The 23931-nt window shown below is 42.6% G+C and overlaps 1 protein-coding gene across 3 annotated transcripts in view; it reads right to left on the reverse strand.

Annotated features, from left to right (window-relative positions):
- The window catches only part of tncb (tenascin Cb), a 51115-nt gene that overhangs the window by 14730 nt on the left and 12454 nt on the right, over window positions 1–23931 (reverse strand). For 2 of the 3 annotated variants that reach the window (XM_084359385.1, XM_084359384.1), the window contains exons 2-11: window positions 22952–23511; window positions 20306–21526; window positions 18860–19123; window positions 18653–18768; window positions 17971–18124; window positions 12669–12938; window positions 12082–12267; window positions 10268–10357; window positions 7748–8011; window positions 2363–2638 (exon numbers count right to left, since the gene is read on the reverse strand). In XM_084359385.1, the coding sequence (XP_084215511.1) occupies window positions 2363–2638; window positions 7748–8011; window positions 10268–10357; window positions 12082–12267; window positions 12669–12938; window positions 17971–18124; window positions 18653–18768; window positions 18860–19123; window positions 20306–21526; window positions 22952–23438 (3328 nt within the window). In that variant the 5' untranslated portion in view covers window positions 23439–23511. The remainder of the gene's footprint in view (window positions 1–2362; window positions 2639–7747; window positions 8012–10267; window positions 10358–12081; window positions 12268–12668; window positions 12939–17970; window positions 18125–18652; window positions 18769–18859; window positions 19124–20305; window positions 21527–22951; window positions 23512–23931) is intronic. The other variant, XM_084359386.1, reaches the window with a different exon arrangement.

Here is a 23931-nt window from a genome sequence, read left to right on the forward strand (position 1 = left end):
CAGGCAGCTTTAGCTGGTCAGTGGAAGAGAGGGAGGGCCACATCCATCAGCTAACATGTGGTAGCTTGCTACTGATTTCACCCCACCACCACTTCTACCCCTCTACCCCATATCCCTCCACACCCCCCCAAGACCTGAGTGAACACAATCCCTGCTCACAAAAGGGAGCCTGTTATTGGAGGAGGTACGTGCCGGCGCCAGCTAACCTGCTGAAAAGCTCTCTGCAAGCAGAAGCCCAGAACTCGTTCCAGTCTTGCCTGATAGTCTAACTTTACGAGAGCAGCTTGTGGTCATATGAATTACAACTGAGTGGAGCTTGTTCCGGGCGCTGTCTACATCTCTTTGTGGTTCCATCAGTCATTTGTTGTATAAAACTCCCTCTCTGTTAATCAGAGGTTCCTCACACCCTTTTCAGAAGAGGACTTTATTTTAGCTACGACGTCTCTCTCCAGTAGACGGATGCCGACCACCGTGCAAAACATAATCAAATTAGTCAGCACTTGTATTCACAAGTTGGAATGTTTTATGGATAAAGCGATGCTAATGAAAAATGCAAAGATGGTTAAACCAGCTATTAGCATGCAGACAATGGGCAGTGTTGAGCGCATGCCATATTCTGCATGGCCCCAGAAGCCCCTGGCACCCTAGCACCAGAGCCCAGGGGCAATGGCAGCATGAGAATGAAGAGCAGTCCAGGCTTGGGAAACTGGGGATGCATACAGAAGAGAGGCCTCACACAAAGTGACAAAGGCGCCTCAGGGTTTTTTTTTTGTTGTTGTTTTTTTTTTTTGCCCTCTGTCAGTCCTCCCATCTTTCTTCCACTTGACTGATCCTCATCAGTTAAATGCTGAATGATAATACCAGTGGTGGCTGACAAGAAAAAAAGATCAACCAACCTGAAACTGGTTATTTTTTTACTTGGATGGGTTTTTACTTTGAAAGATGAGTTCACCAAAATTCACTCATTATCCACTCACCCGTAGTTTCAAAGTCCATAGAACATTTCTGGAGCTTCACAGCAAAACAGTGTTAACAACTGAAGTAGCTGGGGACATTTTAAATGTAAAATGTTAAAAAAACTAACAAACAAAAAACCAAACATAAAATGGCTCCACCTCCTCTGGTGTAATCCAAGTCTCCAGAAACCCTGAGATTCCAAATTAATTTGAAAAGACGTTATTTACATCCTTCTTTCAGCCAAAATGGTCACTGTAGCTGATAAGCTAAAAGTTTGCATCTGAAGTGGGTGCATGAGTGCCACTGCGCGTCAAAGGTGAGTAGATAATGACTGAATTTTCATATGCATGAACTTATCCTCAAAGGTGACTGTGAGGTTATAAGTCTTCAAAATAGATTTTTGTTTTGGTTAAGGTAGGTACTCAGAGGCATCAATAGCAGGTTTTGGTTTAGCTGTTTACAGCCCACTTATTGGGCACATAATGTAATTCTGAGCATGTTAATCACTGCTAATGACTCATTGGTGTAATGGGTGGGAAACCAGTGCACCTGTTCTGGCCCAGTCACAGCACACTGACCTTTGTCCCTCATTAAAGACCATGTGTTGGCTGACATCTTAAAGGTGGATTAAATGTGTATCTGCAACTGTGACAGTTTGACTGCTCATATAGATTAAATGTGTTTTGTGTGGGTGCTGCGGCGGAGTGTTAGCCCATTTCAGAATCCCTGCATCAAAGGAAGGGATATGTGCATGATGGACGCCTGATGAGGGGTGAGGTTTGGGGATTTGGATTGTGCATGCTGCCTGAATGACAAGAAGATTTTGTTTACTCCATGAGGAATAACTTCCACCACACTGGTTGATAGGTGTATTGTCTTCAAACATCTTTTTAAAATTTACTTCCAAGGCTGAAAGTAAACAGACAATGAGAGCAGAGTTGATGCCTTGCAACATATCCATGGGGATGAACAACACAAGCCTCCATCCCTACAGATACAGTATCAAGACGCTTCCAGTCACAAAGATTTGTCAAATTAAGCCAGTCTCAGTTAATTATTCTGCTTCCAAGGATTTTGCTTCCAATTTTGCTGGATTACTTGTTTTTTAATATCCTTGAAGCCAATGATGGTTATTACTTAATAAGCCTGACAGGTTGAAGGCTATGGGGAATTGACAGTGATAATTCAAGTCTTACAGCGTAAAAGAAAACACAAACAACTGCTTCTGTAACACACAGCAGGGTCAATGTAAGACAGTGTTGAAAAGCTGCTCCAGAGCTCTTTGAAAAGACAAACACCATGTGTGAGTCCACGCGGGAAAAAACACTGGTTAATTCACTGTGTTCAGCAGAAGAAGATGGAAGCAAAGGAAAGAGCGAGGCCCCAACGTTGACGGCGTTGATACCTGTGATGGTGTCAGCAAAGACAGGATCTAAGATGGCCCCCCTGTACAGCCCGTACAGATTGGCCCTATACCAGGTGGCGGGGGAGAGGCCAGAGATGGTGAGGATACGAGCATCGGCGGACACCGTGTGGTTTTGCCACTCGGCGCCCGTCTCTGCGTCGGTAACCTCAATCAAAAAGGCCTGGAAGGCCCCCTCCTCAGCAGACCAGGACAGGAGGAAGCTGTCCCACGACACATCGCTGACAGTGACGTTGGTCACCACAGGCTTCTCCTCCTCTGGGTGATGACAAGCACATCAACATAGAGTTACAAGACTGGGACAGACATACAGCATGAAGACCAATGATTAGACCGATACAGCTTTTTCAAAACCAATTGTGAAATTTTTTGGACTGAATCTCAACTGACCGGGAGTGGACAGCAGATTTAAAAAATCCAGAATTGGCTTAATATATTGGTCCAACCTTACAACACACAAGCACACACATACGCACAAAATTCTTGGGTTCTATTCGTACCTTACTTGTTGACAACATTGTACATTATGCACCATATAAAACAATTAAGACTTCTGCTCAACAATGAGTCCTTCTTGACAAAATAGCCCTGACATTGAGGATCTCTCATTTGTTTTTCAGTCATTTAATTTTGCTGTCAAAAGACAAAAAAGACAGAAGGCCCTCACTGAGTCTGGACTGGAAAAAATCCCTTATTTCCACTACAAAGAGGGTAAAAAAACAGCCTCATTATCAATGGCTGCCTATAGCCATCTCCTCTATATTACCATTTAAGTGGGAAGACTTAAAGACAGAAAGCAGCAGGCAGACATGCTGATGCAGCTAGTAACCATTAATGGCTGTGAATATGCCATTAACATTTGAAGGTGCAGTGTAGCCCAGCCAGAATGGCAGTGGTACACTGTCCACTTCAAACCTATGGGGAGGCCTTGCAGAGCCATGCACAGCAGCCTGTAATTGGATATTGAGATAAATGTTGAGAGCACCACAAACAAAACTCACTTCATCTCCATTGTATTGAAGTGAATGCAGATATTTCATATTTTTGAGTGAATCCAACCCTTTAAACTCAGCTTCAGTTCTGGTTGGCACATGCAGCTGAAGGTGTGTCGTGACTTCATCAAATGACTTCATCGTCTCCTGTAATATCACCCTCTCATTCTGATATCTGCCATTTGATGCCCACTCATTCATATCATACTCGAGTGTATTTGTGTTTCAGGATGTTTGAGGATGTGCTTGGATACAACACTGCACAGCTCAGGTTAGTCCATGCAGGAGAATTGTCATGGGTTATGTTCCACGCTTTCCTCTAGAAAGCTCATGCACTATCATCATATGAAGTAAGACACACCAGCATAATGCCTAAAATGATGGCAATAGATACATCAATTGACTGTTTTTGAGTTGTCATGGCTTTTTAAGCCTGGTTTTTGGTGCAGGTGATCAAACCAGCCTGATCTCACTCCCAATTTATCAGACAGAGCAGCCTGGTCAGTGGCAGTATGCTTCGAAGTTTGACGCTGTACTTACCCCTCTAGAGTCACTTCTTGAAACAGCGCTCTAGTGCAGTAGTATAAAGAGCAGGAAAAGTCTGAGCTGGGGGTTGGTTGGATGGGTCAAAGACTGGACTTTTCCTCTGGAGACCAAAGTTCATGTCTCGTTTATTACCAAGAATCAAGAGTGATTTGTTTTAAAGTTATATTACATAAGTAAGTTAACGTACGTAAATGGTGTGACGTGATGTACACTAAGTTATGAGACTGAATATAGTTATTTTAACCCAAAGTATGATCTTTTTGTAACCCTAACTAGTTTTGGTGCCTTAACATAACTAAGTTGTTTTTTTCTTTGTGCCTAACCCTAACCACATTGCAACAGTTTCACAGCATTGTTAACACTCCAAAAGTCATAAATGTCATGATATATGAAGATTTTGACAGCAAAGTTTATTTTGAATGTCTAACCACACATTGCATATAGAGAGATATAGATATATAGATAGATAGATAGATATATAGAGAAACTCTCAGACCAAGAAAAACAGCAGATTTATTGTGATTTTCATCTTTTATCGCACCTTTTCTGTGCCGAGCCATCGTTTTGGTGACGTGTGTTGAGAGAGACGATGTAGCTCACTGAGCAGTTTAACACAAAACTAGATGATATTTTACCTAAATTACGGAAAAAAGCGACTTTATTGACTCGGAAAACTATCTTTTAAATTGACAAACATCATATGTGTAGTTCATGGCTCAATTCAAACAGGATAAAAAAATTATTGGTTTCTCTCCATTCACTATAATACATATTTCAAAATAAGGTCCCATGAGGTCCACTGGAAAGGCGTGACTTCAGCTCTCTATGACGTATTATTGCTAGCTCTATTGCAGAACCTTTATTTTGAAAAGGTATCTGGAAGTTGGATATTACGTATAATTGGTTACTAGCCCTTTACATACAAAACTGATGCTAGAGGGGTCGGTAGAGCTACATAGTTTGAAGCCAGTGATCAAGCTGCTGTATTTGACCAGTTGGGAGTGAGAATGTGTACGATCAAACACACAACAAGGTGGGGAGCTGACATCAGTTCAGTCCTACCCTGGGTTTGTCATGCCATGTGCAATGGAAGTAAAACATGTTTGTTCAATTTTTTCATTTGTACAAATATGAGCATTGAATTTTGGGACGACTACTGGAGTCATTACCATTTCCATGTCTGTTGGCATTGTTCCCTGTGCTTAACTCTTCCAGTCAGCTGATTAGTTTAAATTATGATAATCCCGGCTTTTGTCTCCTGATTTCCCAGTTTTAATTACATCGGTTTGTTCCTACATCGTCCTTTCTACTTTTGAAAGAAGCTGGATTTTTAGTAGGACATTTCTGCTTGGTATTGATTCTTAGCTGGTCAGCTAAGCAGCTTTTCAGAAACACTCGATAACAAATTCATGTAATCCTTTCGATGATTGTCAGGCACGAGTAGAACCCCCAACCTCTATCAAAATCTTGTCTGACCTCGCTCAACCCCTCCTCTTTATCACGATCCCTCCTGTAAAACGAGTGCGATCTGTGTTTGCACTATGTGTCTAGAGATGATAAAGGCTGCAGATCGGCCCGGCTGTGGATTAGAGGGCTGCTGATTCTGGGAGACAATGTTTTAACAGGAGTCCCAGCATGTGGCCTTTTATCTGACAGACCTACAGTTCATCGTGGTCAAATCGCACAAAACCAGAGGGGAGTGGGGCTCACGCCAACAATTATCACATGAATGAGCACTGTGCAGGGCGAACACATGTCCATTGAACCCCCACCCACACCCCCACCCCACCCTACCCCAGACACACACACGCACGCACACACACTCGCACACACACAGTTTCATCTCACTCTTTTTAGCCTCTCAGTCTTTCTATCACACATGACCACACAGACAAGTAGACATTAAGAGTTGACACATACATATGCGCACTCATCCATCCACCCACACACACACACACACACACACACACACACACACACACACACACACACGTACAAACACACACACACAGAAGTCTGTATTCTGTTCTTCTTGGCAGCGTGCAGCCCAAAAAAATGCAACAAAAGACAATTATTGCTCACCATATCGATTTTTGCCCATAACCATGCATTTAATGGGCACTCCTTGCATAACTGGAGTATTTATTGTGAAATGTTTGACTTGGAGGCACCCTGACCGCAGCACAAAAATATGCCACAGTCACCCCATTTGTCTTTTTCTTTTTGTGGTTAAAAAAAAAAAAAAAAAAAAAAAAAACGGGGAAAAAGAATAATAATCCCACATGCTATACAAGAGCCTTGGGCTGGGGGTTGGGTAGGGGTACAGACAGAGTGACTTACATTGAGAAGTTAACAATGAATTCAATTCATTGCCTCGGTTTGGCTGCAGTACTGAAGGATAAAAAAATGAACCTGTGGTTAATGAGAACTGGTCTAACCCACGCCACCAGCTACAAACCTCATGGAAACAGTGGGCTTCATTCAGAGGAGCCTCTGTCTCACACACATTTTATAATATACTGAATATGCTGCATCTCTCAGCCTCAGTCTCAGCCTAGCTACTATCACAGTCAAAGGCAAAACTTTACCACAACTCTGCTTTGTTTTCAGAGGTCAGCTCACCTAAAGGTTGAAAAAAAATCTCACTTACTTCTAGTGGTATATATGTAGATAGCGATCTAGTGATCTCTCTTTGGCTCTGGGTTTAAATTATGTTTAAATTGCATTCAAAGGTCTCTCTGAAGGGGTTGTTCTGGATAATCCATAGAACATACTTTCAACAGTTGTCTGCCAAAGTCTGGGCCATTGGTGAGCCTCTGTGGCCCAAGTTGTGGTGTGTCCTGCACTGTTGGCACTAGTCGGCCCTTGTCAGTGGCCTTTTGGCCAACAGAGCATGTTGAAAGGGCAATGGAGCCCATCAGTGAGCGATATCACTCTGGCTGTTCAGCTAAGCATATCAGTGCACGAGAAGAGAAACGGAAAAAGATAGGGAAAGCCCCCGTCTGTTGCTGCGCATGATTTCACCCACATAGTACGGTTTCTACTTATTTTTATCCTCTGCTTCTTCGCCAGTGCCATTTGACACTTTTTATTGTACATGTTCTTAACTAGAAGCGACTATATTAGCGAGAGTGGTGTGAAAATGGTCGCTAAATGCTGCTTTATCATAACAACAGTTTGTTTATCCACAGTCCAAAGTCTTTTAAATTACAAATACAGACTACCGCCACCTGGTTGTGTGGAGAGGTATTTTCTCTCATGCAGGCACAGAATGTACAAGCTAGTTGGCTGTTGGCTGCTGTCTTTGTAGGGTGTTCCAGAGCAGCTTTTCGGCTGAGAGACAGGCGACGTGAGGTGACGGACGCAACAGTCAGCCTTCATCACCACTAGTTCTTTGTTGTCGGTTTGGTGTGCCCAGGTGTGCCTAATAGAAAGTAGTTCCACTAAAAACTGTCGGGGCAAGGTCTTTGGGTTAGAATAACTAGGAAAGTATTTCTAGAAAACCAAAATGATCTGCATGACTACCACTTGAGGTAAGTGAGAAAATAAGGTCTTTGTATTTTGGAGGACTCAAACATTTAAAATAAGGGATGGGCTGAGATTGGGTAAAGAATGGCCAGTGCCTGAAATTTTATCTGGATAATAAAATAGAGAAAAGTATCTGAAATGTCAGTGTTTGGGATCAACACAATAACGCTCCAGATAATTGTAAGCAAAAAGCTTCCTCTTTCTTCCACTTCACTCCCCAGCACTCTGTAATTTTAAACAAGGCACTGTGTCTTAGTCGGGAACATTGCTTTTGAGGATGTGTGTTTGTTGCAGTTCTGACCTGTTGGTGCTGAGATGGTGGCGGGTGCACTGGATCTGCGGCCCCTCTCGGCAGTGATGCTGATGGTGTACAGCATGCCAGGCGTGAGGCTCCTCAGGGTGTGAGACTCAGAGGTGCCTGGGACCACCTCCTCGGCCCTGTGGCCATCAGCAGATACATAAACCAGTCTGAAGGAGTCCAGTTTGGCCAGGGGGCATTTCCACTCCAGCATCATGGTGGTTTCTGTCACCTGTGCAACAGTCAGGTCCTTGGGAGCATCCAGGGCTGATTGGAAAGGTAGAGAAAAAAAGAAATGGCTGGTTGCTCCCTTTATTATAGTTGCTAAACCTTTAAAAGGTTTTTCATTGAAAAAGCCAACATGTTTCAACCATTACGTCTTTATCAGGGCTCCAAACAACAAATAGCTCAATGTGGCCCTACCAATATAGTAACCACAGCCAATAGGAGGTGATCACATGACCAAGACAATAAAATACCAGGTGGAACAAATACAAAATATCAGAACAATAAAATAACAAGAGATGAGGTGACATAACATTCAAATGCACACAACATACAGGATATAGACACCCAACTGTATAATACCACAAAATGCCTCGATAAAAGAGGGGGGCCATACAGAAAAAACGACAGAAAACAGGTCTGAGCCAACTTCAACACATCCAGTCTATGAATCCACAAAGTTTCCCCTTGGTTAAGTTTCCATATTTGGTCCCCTTCCCCGACCAAAGGTTTGATTTGATTTATGTCCTCGTTAGTGTCTTCTAAAGTGTCTAGTCATTGGGTTGTTGTGATTCCTTATTCTGATGGAACATATTTTGTATGGCCTATGTAAAAAAAGGCCATCCCCATGTGGACAAGGAGGACAGTATATAACAAAAGTAGTGCTACAGTTAATAAAATCATATTGTTTTTGAGTTCTGTTTGTGTGAACATGGACAAAATCTTTAGTTTGAACGACATTACCTAAGTGTACCTCTGAGACATAATCTCTCTTTAAGAGTGCAGAAGAGGATCTGGGGCTATATTGATAAAGCTTCCTAGTACTGAAAAGTTGCTCATTAGTGAATTCTTATAATCATGACATTTTCTGAGACTCTTTTCTTAAAATTAAGACTAGAGCCTTCTAAAGAAAGAAGAAAAAGTCCGCAAAGCATCTCAGCCCTTAATAGAGCTCCTAAGGTGAAAAACTGTCAGAAGAATGGAGGAGGACCTTGGACTTGGGAGACTTGTAAACAAGAAGACTTGAAAACAATATTTAAACGCTACTTAAAATACATGAGAATTAACAATTAATTGACTCTATAGCAGCTAGCATTTATGTTGCAAAGAATGGAAAGACTTTTATCTTTGGGATAACATCAAATGCAGTGCTTCCCATCAAGGACCTGGCCAACTCGCTGCCTTGGATCGGTCCAAACGCCACTGGATCAGCTGCAGAGGGTCCGCAACTAGTCTTCCCTAATGAGACCTCTTACTGGCAGAACATGGGTGCTAGGCAGAGAGCACCAAGTCCCGCCAGGCCCTGGGCTGAAGTCATCTGCCGCAAAGGCAAGTCCAGTAAGAAGATAAATAAGAGAGCACCAACTGTCACTCCACCTCTTGAACTGTCATTGCCAAGTCAAGTGATCAACCACGCCTCTTTACTAAGATAAAAGTGTCGGTCCTGTCCTTGCTCAGAGTGCTAGGACTCCTTGCATGAGGTTTTAAGGAGAGCTCTCTGGGGGTATTCTCAGTGTTTGTAAGTACGGCCCCAGGATACATGGCCACTGCTAAGCCTTGCTTCTAATTATGCCCAGTGACCACTCGCAGTAATTCCCTTGCAGCCCGAAAAGCATTTTCCCCATAGAGCACCATTTGAAAAGAGAGGTCTGTAAAAATGTTGACAGGACACCTCCAACTGCAGTGAAAATCTGTGATGCCATTACAATGTAAAGTCTATAGGCTGAGTGGGAACTTACGGGCAGGACCAGTGGGAGAAACACTACGGCGCTTATTCAGTGGGCCACATAACCAGGTAGTAAACCTAGAAAAACCTTTTAGGGTATAAATGGAATTTCTATAGCGCTTTTCCAGTCTACTGACCACTCAAAGCACTTTACAACACTTGTCAGATTCACCCATTCACACACACAGTCGTACACTGGGCTGCCATACAAGGTGCCAACTGCTCATCAGGAGCAATTTGGGGTTCAGCATCTTGCTCAAGGATACGTCAACATGCAGCCGGGGGAGCTAAGGATTTCGAACCAGTGACCTTGCTATGTGCCAGGTCAGCAATTCTCATTGGACTGAAAGACGCCATCTTTAGATTCACTAGCTAGCTCTATGTACAGTCTATGCTGTGCAGTCACTCTGGCTCCTGCTGTTCCAACTAACAGCCCACTTGTTCTTTTCTAAATAAAGAATGTTTGTTTAATGTCAGAGGAGGAAAAGACGACAGTGTGGATATAGTAAAGGCACATACACAGTATGAAGAGATCACAAAGGTACAGTACTGTGTATGTGAAAGCCTCTTACCTGTCACTGCATTGGTGGTCGTCGGAAGACTCTCCCGCTCATCTTTCACCGCAGTCACACCCATCCCATACTCTGTGCCAGGTCTCAGGCCTACATAACAGGGCAAAATAAAAACACTGTGATACAGAAATAAAAAGCAATGTCACGCTTTGTTCGTACAAATCCACTGAGGTGTCACCAAATGAACGATGGGGGGGGCTCTGTAGTCAAGTGGCCAGCTGTTTCAGTTAATGGCTCCAGTGCCTTTGGCGAACACAAAAAGGTTCTCATGTGGTTTGATCGCACAATAGATTTCAGCCTAATTGCATTTCATGGTAAGCCTTTGCTCACTGTGGAACATAAGTGTTGTATTTGCATTGATGGATCTATAGGGCCCTTGTCGAGGAGCAGAAACACTACTTGCTATGATACAGCAGGCTCTGGAGGCCCTTTGGTCTCTACAATTAAGCCGTCTCTTGGCCTGATCGCCTCTAATTCCTTTATTAACTCCCACAGAGGTCATCACACACAGAGTTTTGCAGCATGAAATTACACCTAATGCCCAGGAAACTCATTATCAATAAAATCATGAGCGTGAAGGCAATTACAGATAATAACTGTGTGAAAGAAGTGCTGAGGTGTGTGTGGAGTGGAGGGGGGGTCTGCTGAATGGACCCAGTGCTTTATTTCCAAGGGATGGGCCTCCCAAGGACAAAGAATTGGGCCATACAAAGACACTATTAGCCTGTTTTATTGGAAGCTTTGTTTTTGTTTCTTATGGTGTCTAATCCTACCATGCCACAGCAGAGTGAAGAAACAAACACATCCACCTCAAAGCATGGCTTTATAATGTCAGCAGTGCAGATAAATGACAAACACACTGCTTTTCTTGTTTGAGCAAGATCTCACAGTGAAACAAACAGCAGTGTTATTCCATTTAAAGTCTGAATGCCAAACCCCCTTGGGTGGTTTTCTAATAAATTGAGCCTTTTGTAGGCGGGCAAACATTTCATGACACAAAACAAAGGCAACCCATTTTGGAAATGAGCAGGCTGAATATAGCACTGACCATTTTACAGGGACCACAAACACTTGCAGAATTAGGAAAATAAACACTTCAGACTATATAATTTTTTCCCCCCACAGATGTTTTTCAGCTGTGTAATTTGGATTATGGTTTAATGTGAACTCAAAGCAGACAAAAGAATGAAATCACTAAGTATGTGTGATGTCAAACTGCCTTTGTTTGCTGAGTAGGAGGTTTATTACTGTCTGTAGCTACAGTCTTAGCCTTAATTGCTGTGACATGGTGAGTGGTTGAGGGGTAATGCATGTATTAAACTCTAGGATACATTGATATCAAACATTTCTGCCTCCTTCACTGGTCGTATGTCATGTCCTAATGATAAATAATCACATTGTCTGATTTGAGATTCTGGCAACCCAAAGGTTGTTCTGATTAGGAGGTGCTTTATAACTACTCTATAAAGGATTAGTAAATGATTTATTAACCATTACTACAACTTTAATGCTACCATTAGTTACAACTCATAAACCCTTGGGTGGCTTATTAAAAATTGGTAGATATTAGATTTTTCAGAACCTGTGAACCCAAAAGTTGTTCATGTCTAATAAATGGCCTATGACTGATAAGTAAATGACTTGTTTATTTATTTAATAAATAAATAAACAATATTAAAAAAATTGTGAAAACTAAAAAGCGCACCATCAGTTTAGGTTATTGTATACCGGTGTCAGTGTCTGTACTGTTCACGCTGATAGTAGTGACATAACCTGACTGGATGTTTTTTGTGTGTGTTACTGGGGTCCAGTACCGATGATCTTGGCCTGGGTGCTGTCCTTGGGTCCCGGGGGGAAGAGCAGCTCTCCATGCTCGCCTCCAGACAGAGGTCCATACTTGATGCGGTAGTTGTCCACCTGAGCTAGACTGTTCTTCCACTCAAGAGTGATGCTCTCGTCCGTCAGCTCCACTGTCTGCAGGTCTCTGGGGGCATCCAAGTCTACAACACAGAAATGGCCTTTAGATAGATTCAAGCCTATCCTAAACAAACATTTAAGTGCAGTTCTAATCTAGGACCAAATCTTATGTACTGTAGAAGCCACGTCTGATATGGGCAGATTATTCTCATTTATCTTTACTTAGGAGGACACTTCAAAGTCATTCAAAGAACAAACACGTCCACGTCCACACATCAGCAGGATATTCTCCCTCGTAAACATGTAGACAGAAGTAAAGTATGTGTGGTCCAGGCCCCCAGCTGACATACAGCTCATTAAACTTGGCTGTAATAAACAGTTATTGGCTGTGACTGTTTTTCTTCTGGGAAATAGGTGGTAATATTTGAAGTAAAACATTCAGGTAGAAATCACTGAACAGCAAATCAAATGTATTCTGTCTGACCTGTGAGGAAAGAGTCATAGACAGGAATGCTTGTCCATTCTCCCCTCCGAGCTGTCAGAGACACCTCATACTGGGTGTCGGGGGTGAGGCCTCCCAGGTGGTACTGGGTGTCAGTGGAGGACAGCTCCACCACGGTACGATCAGCAGGGTTGGATCTGGGCCCGTAGGAGACGGTGACCCCATCCACCTCAGCCACGGACTGGAGCCAGGTCACCAGCGCTGTGGTATCTGTCACGTCACGTACATCCACCTGACTGGGGGCGTCAATCACTGGAGAAGAAGTAAGTGGGGGGGCATAGTGAAAGCTGTTAAAGGTACCTTATTAGCAAAATTCCAATGTCTTTCAGTTTGCACACACGTATGATTGGAGGTATTTGATGAAAGGCTGTTAAAATTGATTGTTTGAGCAAAGGCGCTCTGTTCTGTGTTGTGCTAACTAACGTTAGCTCCTGTTGCTCTCTGTTAGCAAAGATGAGACAGGCACTGAGACGAAGCACTCAGCTTAAGCAAATCTTCCACAGGCTTGTATAGGCAACAGAGAGACAGGGAAGGTCTCATGTTTTACCTAACATTATACTGTACATGTAACAGACAGTTAAAAAAAAAAGATTCTATGCAGTATAAAGATAACCGCCAAAATTCAAACGAATATAGCTACTGGTTCCATCACATAATGTAAAAGAAGGGTCACGCTCTGGTTGACACAGTCACATAGCAGACATTGCCGTTGATTTACATTAGAGGACTTATAATACATTAATTGGAGAAGAAGACATGAGTTTTGGATTGAGAGTAGTGGACTTCGAGACGACCACTACCCACGGCATCAATAGGCTCATAGTTACTAATTACTTGATCATTAGTTAAGTGAAACATCATACTGAGGAGTTACCCAGCATAGACTCATTAGTTACTAATTACATAATCATTAGTTACTCTTCCTTTTCCTGTACCTTCATATGAAATGATCAAATCCCTCCGGTCGACAAAAACGGTTTCATTTCTATGTTCATTTTTCTTAATGGTTGGGTTTAGGATTAGAAGTAATAAAATAGCAGCGGCTAATCAAAACGTCTCCCCTTTGTCACTCTAAGGTTTTCTGAAAAGTTGGTAGCCCTGCTGTGTTGTATGATGGTACATGAATCACCTTGAACCTTGGAGGCAGTAGATTAAAAAACTGAGTTGTTTCACTGTCAAACTTTGTGTTAGTGTCTAAGTTTAATTTCTTTCCAGCAAGAATTTTTTTGAGCAGAAGTAGACATTTTTCATCATGGTTGTATGACTGGCAGTGTTAGTGCCCTGCTCTACTCATTGATGAAATTGAACCCTGACCATAGACCATGAAGGTAGGAAGCACATGGTTGAGTCAGGAGGGTTGGATTTGTGTGAAGGCATAGAGTGTAGGGTGTTATATGCATGACAATATATGCATGACAATACAGTCATTTCAGCAATGCAGGTGCTGAAAAATGTGACAGCCCTCTTGCATTTACGAGGCTATTGAAACTATTAACAGATCAACTCCCCGCCCCATGAAGGGCTCCTCTCCACCGCTGCTGAAACAGATTTGTCACACGCAAGCAACTTCAGGAGTCAACCCTCTGTACAGCACTGATAAAATGAATAATCTGCATTTGAGGTTAACACAGATTTGTCTTCTGAGGAGGCTGCGAGTGTCTCGTTCAGGCGTCACGATACCATCCTCCTGGGAGGCCAGCGTCCCTCTTAGCCTGGCTGCTTGACTGACGGGTGCCTCCCACACATGGTGAGTTGGATGGGAGGGGAAGGAGAGGGGGAAGAGTGGCAGGGCTCGCTTCACACAAAACCCCCTCAGCATGCAAATCCCACGGTACGCACCCGCAAGCCGGTGTAATGAGAGACATTAAGAGAGTCTGAGTGACACGGAGAACTCTGAACCTTATAATCCAAGTAGCGCTGACACGTGGTCATACATACGTGTGTGCATGAGTGCATGCATTAACAGTGGATATGAAAAACGCTCATCTCCTTTGAATTTTGTTTTTTTTTCTTGCATTACAAGGTTTTTTTTACAAAATGCATTCATTATGAATTTCTGTTCAAGACGTACAGACATTTCTTTCTAATGATGTCCAATTTTTCCATCACTTCTTAATGTCAATGTGTAAAATGGCTAATCCTTTTTGATTTCATGATTTCTTTTTTATGTTACAAAAGAGAATTTAATTATAACAAGAGATTCATACATTTACATTTAAGGCATTTAGCAGCCGCTTTTGTCCAAAGCGACTTACAGTAATTCATACACTGATGGCGGTGGCTGCCATGCAAGGTGTTGAACCAGCGACCTTCTGATAACAGAAGCCACAGCCGCCCACTTCATGTTACAATTACATTCTTTTGTTATGACCGCATTTGAAATTAAATCAAGAAACATCTCTTGTAATAATACCATCTCACTTTAAATTGTTATATGACAAAACTTAGCTAATGAGAGCCACTTAATCCGAGATAGAGACATGCTGCTGCCAGATGGCTGGACATAAGGAATGATGATGTGCCTAAAGGAACGGAACCAATCACAGTGTTTGCAGGCTAGATTAGGAGCGGAGGAATGCGTAATGAAATAACGCAAAATAATGACTTTATTTTAACTGCAGAGCTCCGGTCTGTCGCTATTCAACAACTGGCCCAACAAAATCAAACCCATACCGAGGCTACTAAATGGTTAAAATCAGTTTGTATCAAATGTTTTTTTTATTTTTAAAATTACAATTTCTCATACCAGCATTTTGGATTTTATTTTGATATATTTGATAAGCAAGTATTTGTTATTTGTAACAAGATATGATTTTATGTATTCGTGCAGATCACTGATTATTGTTTAACACATTTTTAATCGGTTGAACTCTTAACGGCAATTCATTGATTAATCATTGATCATTATCATCCCTTTTTCATCCCTATCACTACACTTTGAACAACAATAGGTAGAAAACCTAATTTACCTGTTGCGCTGCAGACTAAAGACTAAAAAATTTAGTTTTCCTAAAATACAATACTATACTTTATAAATAAAGTTTATTGTTATTATGTTATGTATACAGATGACACTGCAGAAATGAAACAAAAAGCACCTTGATGTGCTCTACACTTAGTTCATGTTGTAATTTACCAGCCCTGCACTCTCTGCTGGATGCATAAGAAAGGTGATGATAAGCCTCAAATGGCATTTCCATGCATACTTCTGTTTGTCCTGGCAAAGTGCCGACTATTTTCACACCATAAATAAGCATAGAATTGGCCTGACTCACTGCTAGACGGAGCTGCCATTTATTAAATTTAGTGCTGAATGTGGTGAACATTGCTGCACCTTTGCTGAAACGGAAGTCTCCCAGGGGTAACAGCTAGACCAGTTTGAGTCCAGATTTAGGTTTCAGCCATGGAAGCCAGCCACTGAGGCTTACTTTTAAAGAAAATACGCATTTAACAACCTCAACAAGAGTTGCAGCGATATCTTAACCCTAAAAGACACCTAAAAATAGCCTGGTGGTTGATCAAGCAGGTGAACTCACAAATTCAACTGTGTTTTCTCTTTTTATATTGATCCCCAGCCCTGAATTCATCAGAGTATTATGAACCATTGGGTTTTATGGCTTGACGGAGCTATGGAGATATCTCATAACTTGCCAATTGGGTTGGAAATCCATATCTCTTTTTACTACCAGTGCTAAATCTCAACAAAGCAATGAAATCTAATGAGCTAATCAGTCAGGCTGACATGACACATCAGGCTGTTTTCAATACTCTGTTTGGTGCTGCAACATGAACAACTCAGATATAGGAACCAATGAACGTATAAGGTTTGAAGGTGACAAACAGTTTTTGCATTTAATGCTGACAGCTTAAGTGACAATTTATTCCACAATGATCTCTTTTTCTCAAACACTCAATAAGCAGCAATGTCTCAGAATGGTGAAGAAGGCTTTTTTTTTTTTTTTAAATGTGTTTGTGTTTGAATACAATGGTTAGGATTGATACTAAGAGGTTGAAATTACAATCATTACCTCTGCCAAGGAGATCATGTTTTAACCCATGTCCGTTTGGTTGGACTGTCAGCAGGATTACACAAAAACTACTGAACGGATTTCCATGAAACTTGGATGGATGAGTCCCTGGCCAGAATACACCCCATTACCTTTTGGTGCTGATCCAGATAAAGGGACGGATCCAGGATTTTTTTTTCTCACTTTCTTTAACATTGTGAGATGGGGCATTTTTCGACATTTTTGTTTATTTTTCTCAGAGAATAACGCATGAATCCTAATGAAAAAAAATCTGGTCTATTTACATTAGGTGGCTGTTATCTTTGAGTGAGTACAAAAGTGGACAGTTGGGCTTTGGCAGAGGTATGCACTCTACTGTTTGCCATTCTAGTTTGATATATATCTTTCATGTTTAGTATTAGTATTTAATCTTTTTCTGCTTTTCTTAAATTCATACATCAGGTGTGTATCCTTCCTTCAATGTATGAATACGTTTCTGAAAATCGTGTGTTTATAGGGGTCATAATGGGAGAAGTGATCGTCATGATTGATAAGCTCGGGTAGACCAGCAGTCCTGGCCATACGATTTATTCACAATGTTTATGATCTGCCTCATTATCTCACCCACCATCTCTTTTTCTTCTGCATGAACATTTCCACTGCAAACTATTTCATATAGCACAATTAAACTCTCTACTGCATAGGCCCGGAGCACCATCATTAGAAAAGTAATTACAGTAATTACACAAACTGCTTATGACATATGCCTACAGGTCTCCCCCACCTCCAGGAGAGCTGCCTCCAAATCTTGATCTAAACAAAGACTTTCCTTTTTATCAGGAGCATCAGAAACTTGGGTGCTTCGTAGGTTTTTTACCCTAGGGTCCACCATACTCCTGGTTACTGTAGACAACTCCATCACCACCATTGCTCCCCCACCCTTCAGCTTTGGCAAACCAGTCCTTGCTGTTACCACTGTTGCACCAGTGCAGTAATGTTGCCACAGACATCGGATTGAAAAACTCTGATATACAGAGAGATTTACTTGATGACGTGGGGCTTAATCAGCATTATCTGAACTCATTTGGCGAGGGCTTGAATGTAACAGATGTTCATTTATATGTCAAAGTCCCCAGGTTTAATTAATGCAGTGGAGGGTTCAGTTAGAGAAACCATTGCAAATTAAGTTTATGTACACCCTGCTGAAATGACATCAACCTGTAAGTCTAAAATAATAGAATGATAAGCCAGTTAGCAGCGTGCATGTGTACACTCACTTGTGACAACGTTCTTGGAGGCAGGCGGACCACGCTTGTTGTTCTTCACCACCTCCAGTTTGACCTCGTACTCCTGGCCAGGGCCCAGGCCCGACTGCTCAAAGGTGGTCTCTGGACGGCTGAGCGAGTTCAAAATCTCACCATCCTCCTCTTTCTGCCAGCACCGAAAAACACCAGTCATCAACTACTACAAAGACTAGGCCTGGCATAAAGTGTCGAGTGGGAGGAAAAAAACTGCCAAATCATACATAATGGTAGTCTGGGTGGCGTTTGGACTTAGTAAGAGCTGACAGGGGACTGTGTTTAATAGTGTGTGGCTTTGTGCAGATCCTAGCAGCGCTGTTTGGAAAGTTTCTATGTGCACTCAAAAAGGAAAATGAAGCGTTAAACACTTGCTCTGTGCTGTGTGGATATTGGAGCTGTCAGGACATGCTTACAGATTTAACTGCTGTATTTTTTGCATTCTGGCTTGAATAACCATTTTCCACAGGATACTCACCCTGAACCTCATGTATGCACATTAGGCAAATACTGAATTTGAAGTAGGGGGTCTGTAGGGGGTTGTGTGTTGTTTTGACTAAGAGGGAAATGTGTATAATGCTAGAGGCTGTGGTAAGCTCCAGAGTTCAACCACCTCCGGGATTAAAGAAGTTCTCTTAACATAAAGGGACCCAGGACTCACTGTGTTTCTGAAGATGATGTTCCAGCCATCGAAGGGAATGTCCAGCGGGTCCCACTGTACCTCCACTGATGTCTCCCGCACTGACTTGAACTTGAGTCCCTCAGGCTCTGGCAGATCTGGGATCAGGCAGAGAACAAAACTCTGACTACACTTTGTCTAGAATTATGCACTGCATTTTATAAACTACAACAGAGAGGACTGACATACGTGTAGCCACCCGAGCACTGACAGGAACACTCCTCTTGTTGCTGAGCACGGCATAGACACTGATCAGGTATTCCACGCCAGGCTCAAGCTCCCGAATAGTGGTCATCTTCACGTCCCCAGGAACCTGCATGTCTAGCTCCAGACCTCCAGGGGCAGTGGGTACATATGTGATCAGGTACTCGGTGACACGCATCTCATTCTCCCAGGACAGGTCCACCGTCTCTGGGGTGACCTCTACCACAGTCAGGTCCTTGGGTGGTGAGACTGCGGAGAATATCAATCATTTGTATCCAAGTTTTTAAATTGTTAGCAACATAGTAACAGGAGTTTTCTTGAAGCACTGTATGGTAGGAAATGTGCCAACGGGTATATAGTAAATACATTTTACAGCAAGTGACTGTTGATCAACCATAGATTTGGAAACTGATTTTCAAGTGACTATTTAAACATATTTTGCAGAAAATATAATCTGCAGGTTGAGTACAAAAACATTAATAAATGCAACTGAAGGCAGCTATCATATTATATTGGCAATTGAGTATTTTAGTATTATAGTTTTTATTAACAAACAAACTTCCCACATAAATTGAATCTATAACCATGTCCATGGATAGCAAGTTCAGTGATATGCAATAGATTTCATATTAAATTCAGGACAAGCGTGTTGTTACCATCAAATTTTTCATGCCTTGCTTGTTCTCTGCTCTGGAGCCTTTGCACACAAATTGCACTGTTTTAAACAGAAGTGCAACCTGAGATCTGCAGAACTTTCTGTTCCCTTGCCGTAGATTCAACCTTCATCCTTTACTAAGGGCTGCTTTCCGATTTGCATCATTTTCCAAGTGATTTTACAAAAAAAGCTGAGTCTACAATACAAACCAAATCATCAATTTACTGTAGTCAGTTTTACAGGAGCAGTTCCCCCAAAAGTGAAAATTCAGTCATTATCTTCTCACCTCCAAGCTAATAGAAAGTCTGGTGAAATTCTGTAGTCCAGGAAACATTTCTGGAGCTTAACCGAAAAATAGTGTTGCAGCATTCTCTTAAACAACCGAAGTAGATGGGGACTTGTTTTAAACACCTTGTGTGACATATTCAAAGTCTCTGAAAGCCCCAGGGATTTGATCATTTTTAATTTGAAAAGATGTTTTTCGCATCTTCTGAAGTGGGTGCACAAGCTCGACTGTGTGTTGAAGGTGTAAATAACATCTTTTCAAATCAATTTGGGATCTTTGAGCTTTCAGAGACTTGGTTTATGAATTCTTTTGTGGAGTACAAACTAAAGCCACCATCTGGACTCTCTGACTTTTCCAGTACTCACCACGGTACCCATGGAATAAAATCTTGTCTCCTGTAGGACCTAAATAACAGGTCTAACTGATGCTATTAAAACTCTGTAATGAACCAGTGGAAAGCTGCACAGTATGTATGCAAGGTCTATCTTACCCTCTGAGCAGTCCTCCCCAATGAAGCCTTCGTCACAAACGCACACTCCGTTCTCACAGCGGCCCTGGTTCTGGCAGTCATCTGGGCAGGTCAGTATGGAGCAGTCCAGCCCAGAGAAACCTTCATAACACACACAGTTGCCATCGACGCAGTAACCTCTATCAAGACAGTTCTTGGGACACGTCTTCTCGCTGCAGTCCTCACCAGCAAAACCCTTATGACAAACACATTGTCCGTTTACACAGTGACCACGGTCCAGGCAGTCATTAGGGCAGGTCAGCTCACCGCAGTCTTTTCCCTTAAAGCCGACAAAGCACATGCACTTGCCATCCACGCACTCTCCACGTCCCATGCAGTTCTTGGGACAGGTCTTGATGCTGCAGTCTTCCCCTGCATAGCCTTTGTCACAAATGCACTGTCCGTTAACACAGCGCCCCCGGTCTTGGCAATTGTTAGGGCATGAAAGCTCGCTACAGTCTTCACCTTGGTATCCAATATCGCAAACACATTCTCCGTTAATGCACTGGCCTCTGTCGCTGCAGTTGTCAGGGCACGAGAGGATGGAGCAATCTTCACCCTCAAATCCTGGATCACAGATGCACTTCCCATTGAAGCAATGGCCTCTTTCATTGCAGTTATTGGGACAGGTGAGCTTTGAGCAATCTTCTCCACTGTAACCGGTCTGACACACACACTGGCCATTCAGGCACATGCCACGGCTGTTACAGTTGCCAGGACAAGTGAGCTCACCACAGTCTTCTCCAGTGAACCCAGCATCACAGTAGCAGGAGCCATTGATGCAGCGTCCGCGGTCATAGCAGTCATTTGGACAGATGAGTTCAGAGCAGTCGAAGCCCGTCCATGGCTTGTCGCAAACACACTCATCGTCCACACAGCGTCCTCGGCCCAGGCAGTTGTTGAGGCAGTTGGTCTGGGCGCAGTCCTCACCGATGAAGCCCTCCTCACAGAGACAGGAGCCTTCGACACAGTGGCCGTAGTCACCACAGTCCAGCAGGCAGAGCTCAATACCGCAGTCGTCACCACCAAAGCCTTCAAAGCACTCACATTTGCCATCCACACAGCGGCCCTGGTCCTGGCAGTCATTGGGGCACTCGGGTTCAGTGCAGTTGGGGCCCTTCCATCCAGACTCACATACGCAGCTGCAGGTGTCAGTGCTCCAGTTCCCTCGGCCATTACAGTAGGGCTTTGTGGATACTTCACCTGAAGGAGGGCAAGAAAGAAAATATAAGTAGTAGTAGATTTACAACTCACCAGAAGAGTTCCACTTTCATCATCTGGTAGTCCACTGCAGTTGGCAGATGGCCGGACAACCCACTACTAACAGACAGCTGCCTCAAAGCTTTGCATGTTATTCAAATTCAGAAATTTAGACATCTTGACGAGGATAATGAGAAGGTCCTTTTTATGCATAAACAGCAGTCTATGCCTATAACTGCATCCACATTTGACTGACAATGATGATGACAAAATATTCATAGTATATTATCTTAGTCTATTTTCAAGCCCATAGATGTTGATACTCCTTACTGTAGTAAAATTAATGGAAAACAATGACTGCATAAAAAGTAGAAAGAATCTTTGAACCTAATCAATGCTTTGGAAACGAATGGCAGTACTGTAAAATACAGACAGTTGGTGACAGCTTTTACATCGTGCTGCATTTGTTCCATTATTTGAATATTAAAGACCAATTCACCAAATACAGCAGCTTGGTCAGTGGTCTTAATCTTCAACCTATGACACTCTACCAACCCCTTTATTATCAGTTTTGCACGTAAAGGGCTCCACGGTCAAGTTAGCAATAATATACAGTATATGCAACATCTGGTTAGACTTTAAAATTAGAATGACACTCAGAAAAGGTCATAGCTCCGCACAAGCCCACCAGTCCCCTTTTGTCTCTTTTGTCTCATAGATACCAGCCACTTAATTACACATGATTTTTTTTTTTTCATCACAGTCCATTTAATTTCCTGACAAATTAAAATGTCAAAAAATGTTGTAGCTTGTTAAAGAAATGTATCCAGCTTTGCACTAAAAGTTAATGGAGTCTATTCTGGGCTGAGACCCATCCTCCATTAAAGTTTCGTAGATATATTTTCAGTAGTTTTTGTGTAATCCTGCTGACAAAGCAACCAACCGAGCAACAAACAAACAAAGTATGACTTTAGGACTGTTGTTAATATTGCCAAATGCTCATGGCCTGGTTGGGTTCAGGCAGAAAAACAACTTGGTTAGGTTTAGGGAAAAGATCGTAAAAATAAATATTTTACGTATGTTACTTAAAAAACAAATCAGTCTTCACACTAGATCACACACGGGACTCGTACCCCATTCTAATGGGGAAAGTCCTGTGTATAACCATTCAACCAGCCCCCAATGTACTTTTTTGGAGGGCTAACTGCAGCGTCAAAATGACATTTGTAGAGTTGCTGTGACTAGGCCGCTGCTGCTGCGCTGGCAGTGAGAGGAACCTGTATCAAACATTAGCCCTTCAGTTTCATTTCAGTTGAGTGAAGATATTGTATACCAATATACTGTACATATTCTACAGCATACACACACTGCCATTGAAGCACATTAACTACAGTACAACAGCATACACAGTGAAATGTATGGATTTACCTGTAACCTGAGCTCCACAGCAGCCTGCCCCACTGCTGCACTGCTCTCTCAGACTGGACAGCTCTGACTCCAGCATCTCAAGCCTGTTGAGGATATCCTTGATGTCTGGCAGCTGGTTGTCACAGCCGCATGCCTGTTTGGGGATACTGATGCGGTGTGTGAAAACGATCTGATTGTCGCCATCCTCTGTGTGCTCCATGTGCTCGGTGTTCTGCATGTCCATCGGGGGGCTCTTATGTTTGAGCTCAGTCCCTCCGGGCGATTCGAGGTCCACGGAGCAGAGGGACGAAGTGGGAACATTGATGTTGTATACGTGGTTGAACACTACTGGCTGGTCAGGGTGGGGCAGAGTGAGGTTCTCCTGGGTTTTCTTGGGCATCAGAGCCTCTCTACGGTGACGGATTACCTTCTTGACCAGGCCAGCAGTGGAGAGCTCGAGGAGCAGGGCTACAGTCATGCAGCCTAAGAGGAAGCCTTTCAGCCCCATCGTGCTGCTTCTGTGGAAGTAGCTGCTGGGTGCAGAATATGGTCTATTCAGATATCAAAAAGCTGTTCTTGTCCTAAAAGAAAGGAAAATGGGGAAGATTGGTTCATTTTGAGAATTTATTTTCAAGGCTTCCAACTTTGTCACATAGTTCTTCATAGATGTACTAAAAGGCACTTTTAACTGGCTATGAAACTGTCAGTTTAATACTGATGTCTGACCTTCATGAGCAAATCAGACCATTAGCAAGAAGATCGGATTCTGACTTCTCCAAGTTGGAAGAGCCATAAAATTAAAACTATTTTATCCATTTTATGGCGTAGTGCTGAGAATAAGTCTGGGTCTCACAGTCTGAGGAAAACAGCTGCTCTGTAGTCTGGTGGTACGGTACTAAAACAAAGTTTACGTCATTCACACTGTCAACAGGGGCCGCCAGAATCAAGAAAAAAAATGACAGTTCCTTGTAACAGCTTTAATGTGGAAAAGATACAACAGA

The sequence above is a fragment of the Pagrus pagrus genome, assembly GCF_965226575.1.
Source record: "Pagrus pagrus genome assembly, chromosome: 8".
In the NCBI taxonomy this organism is placed as follows: domain Eukaryota; kingdom Metazoa; phylum Chordata; class Actinopteri; order Spariformes; family Sparidae; genus Pagrus; species Pagrus pagrus.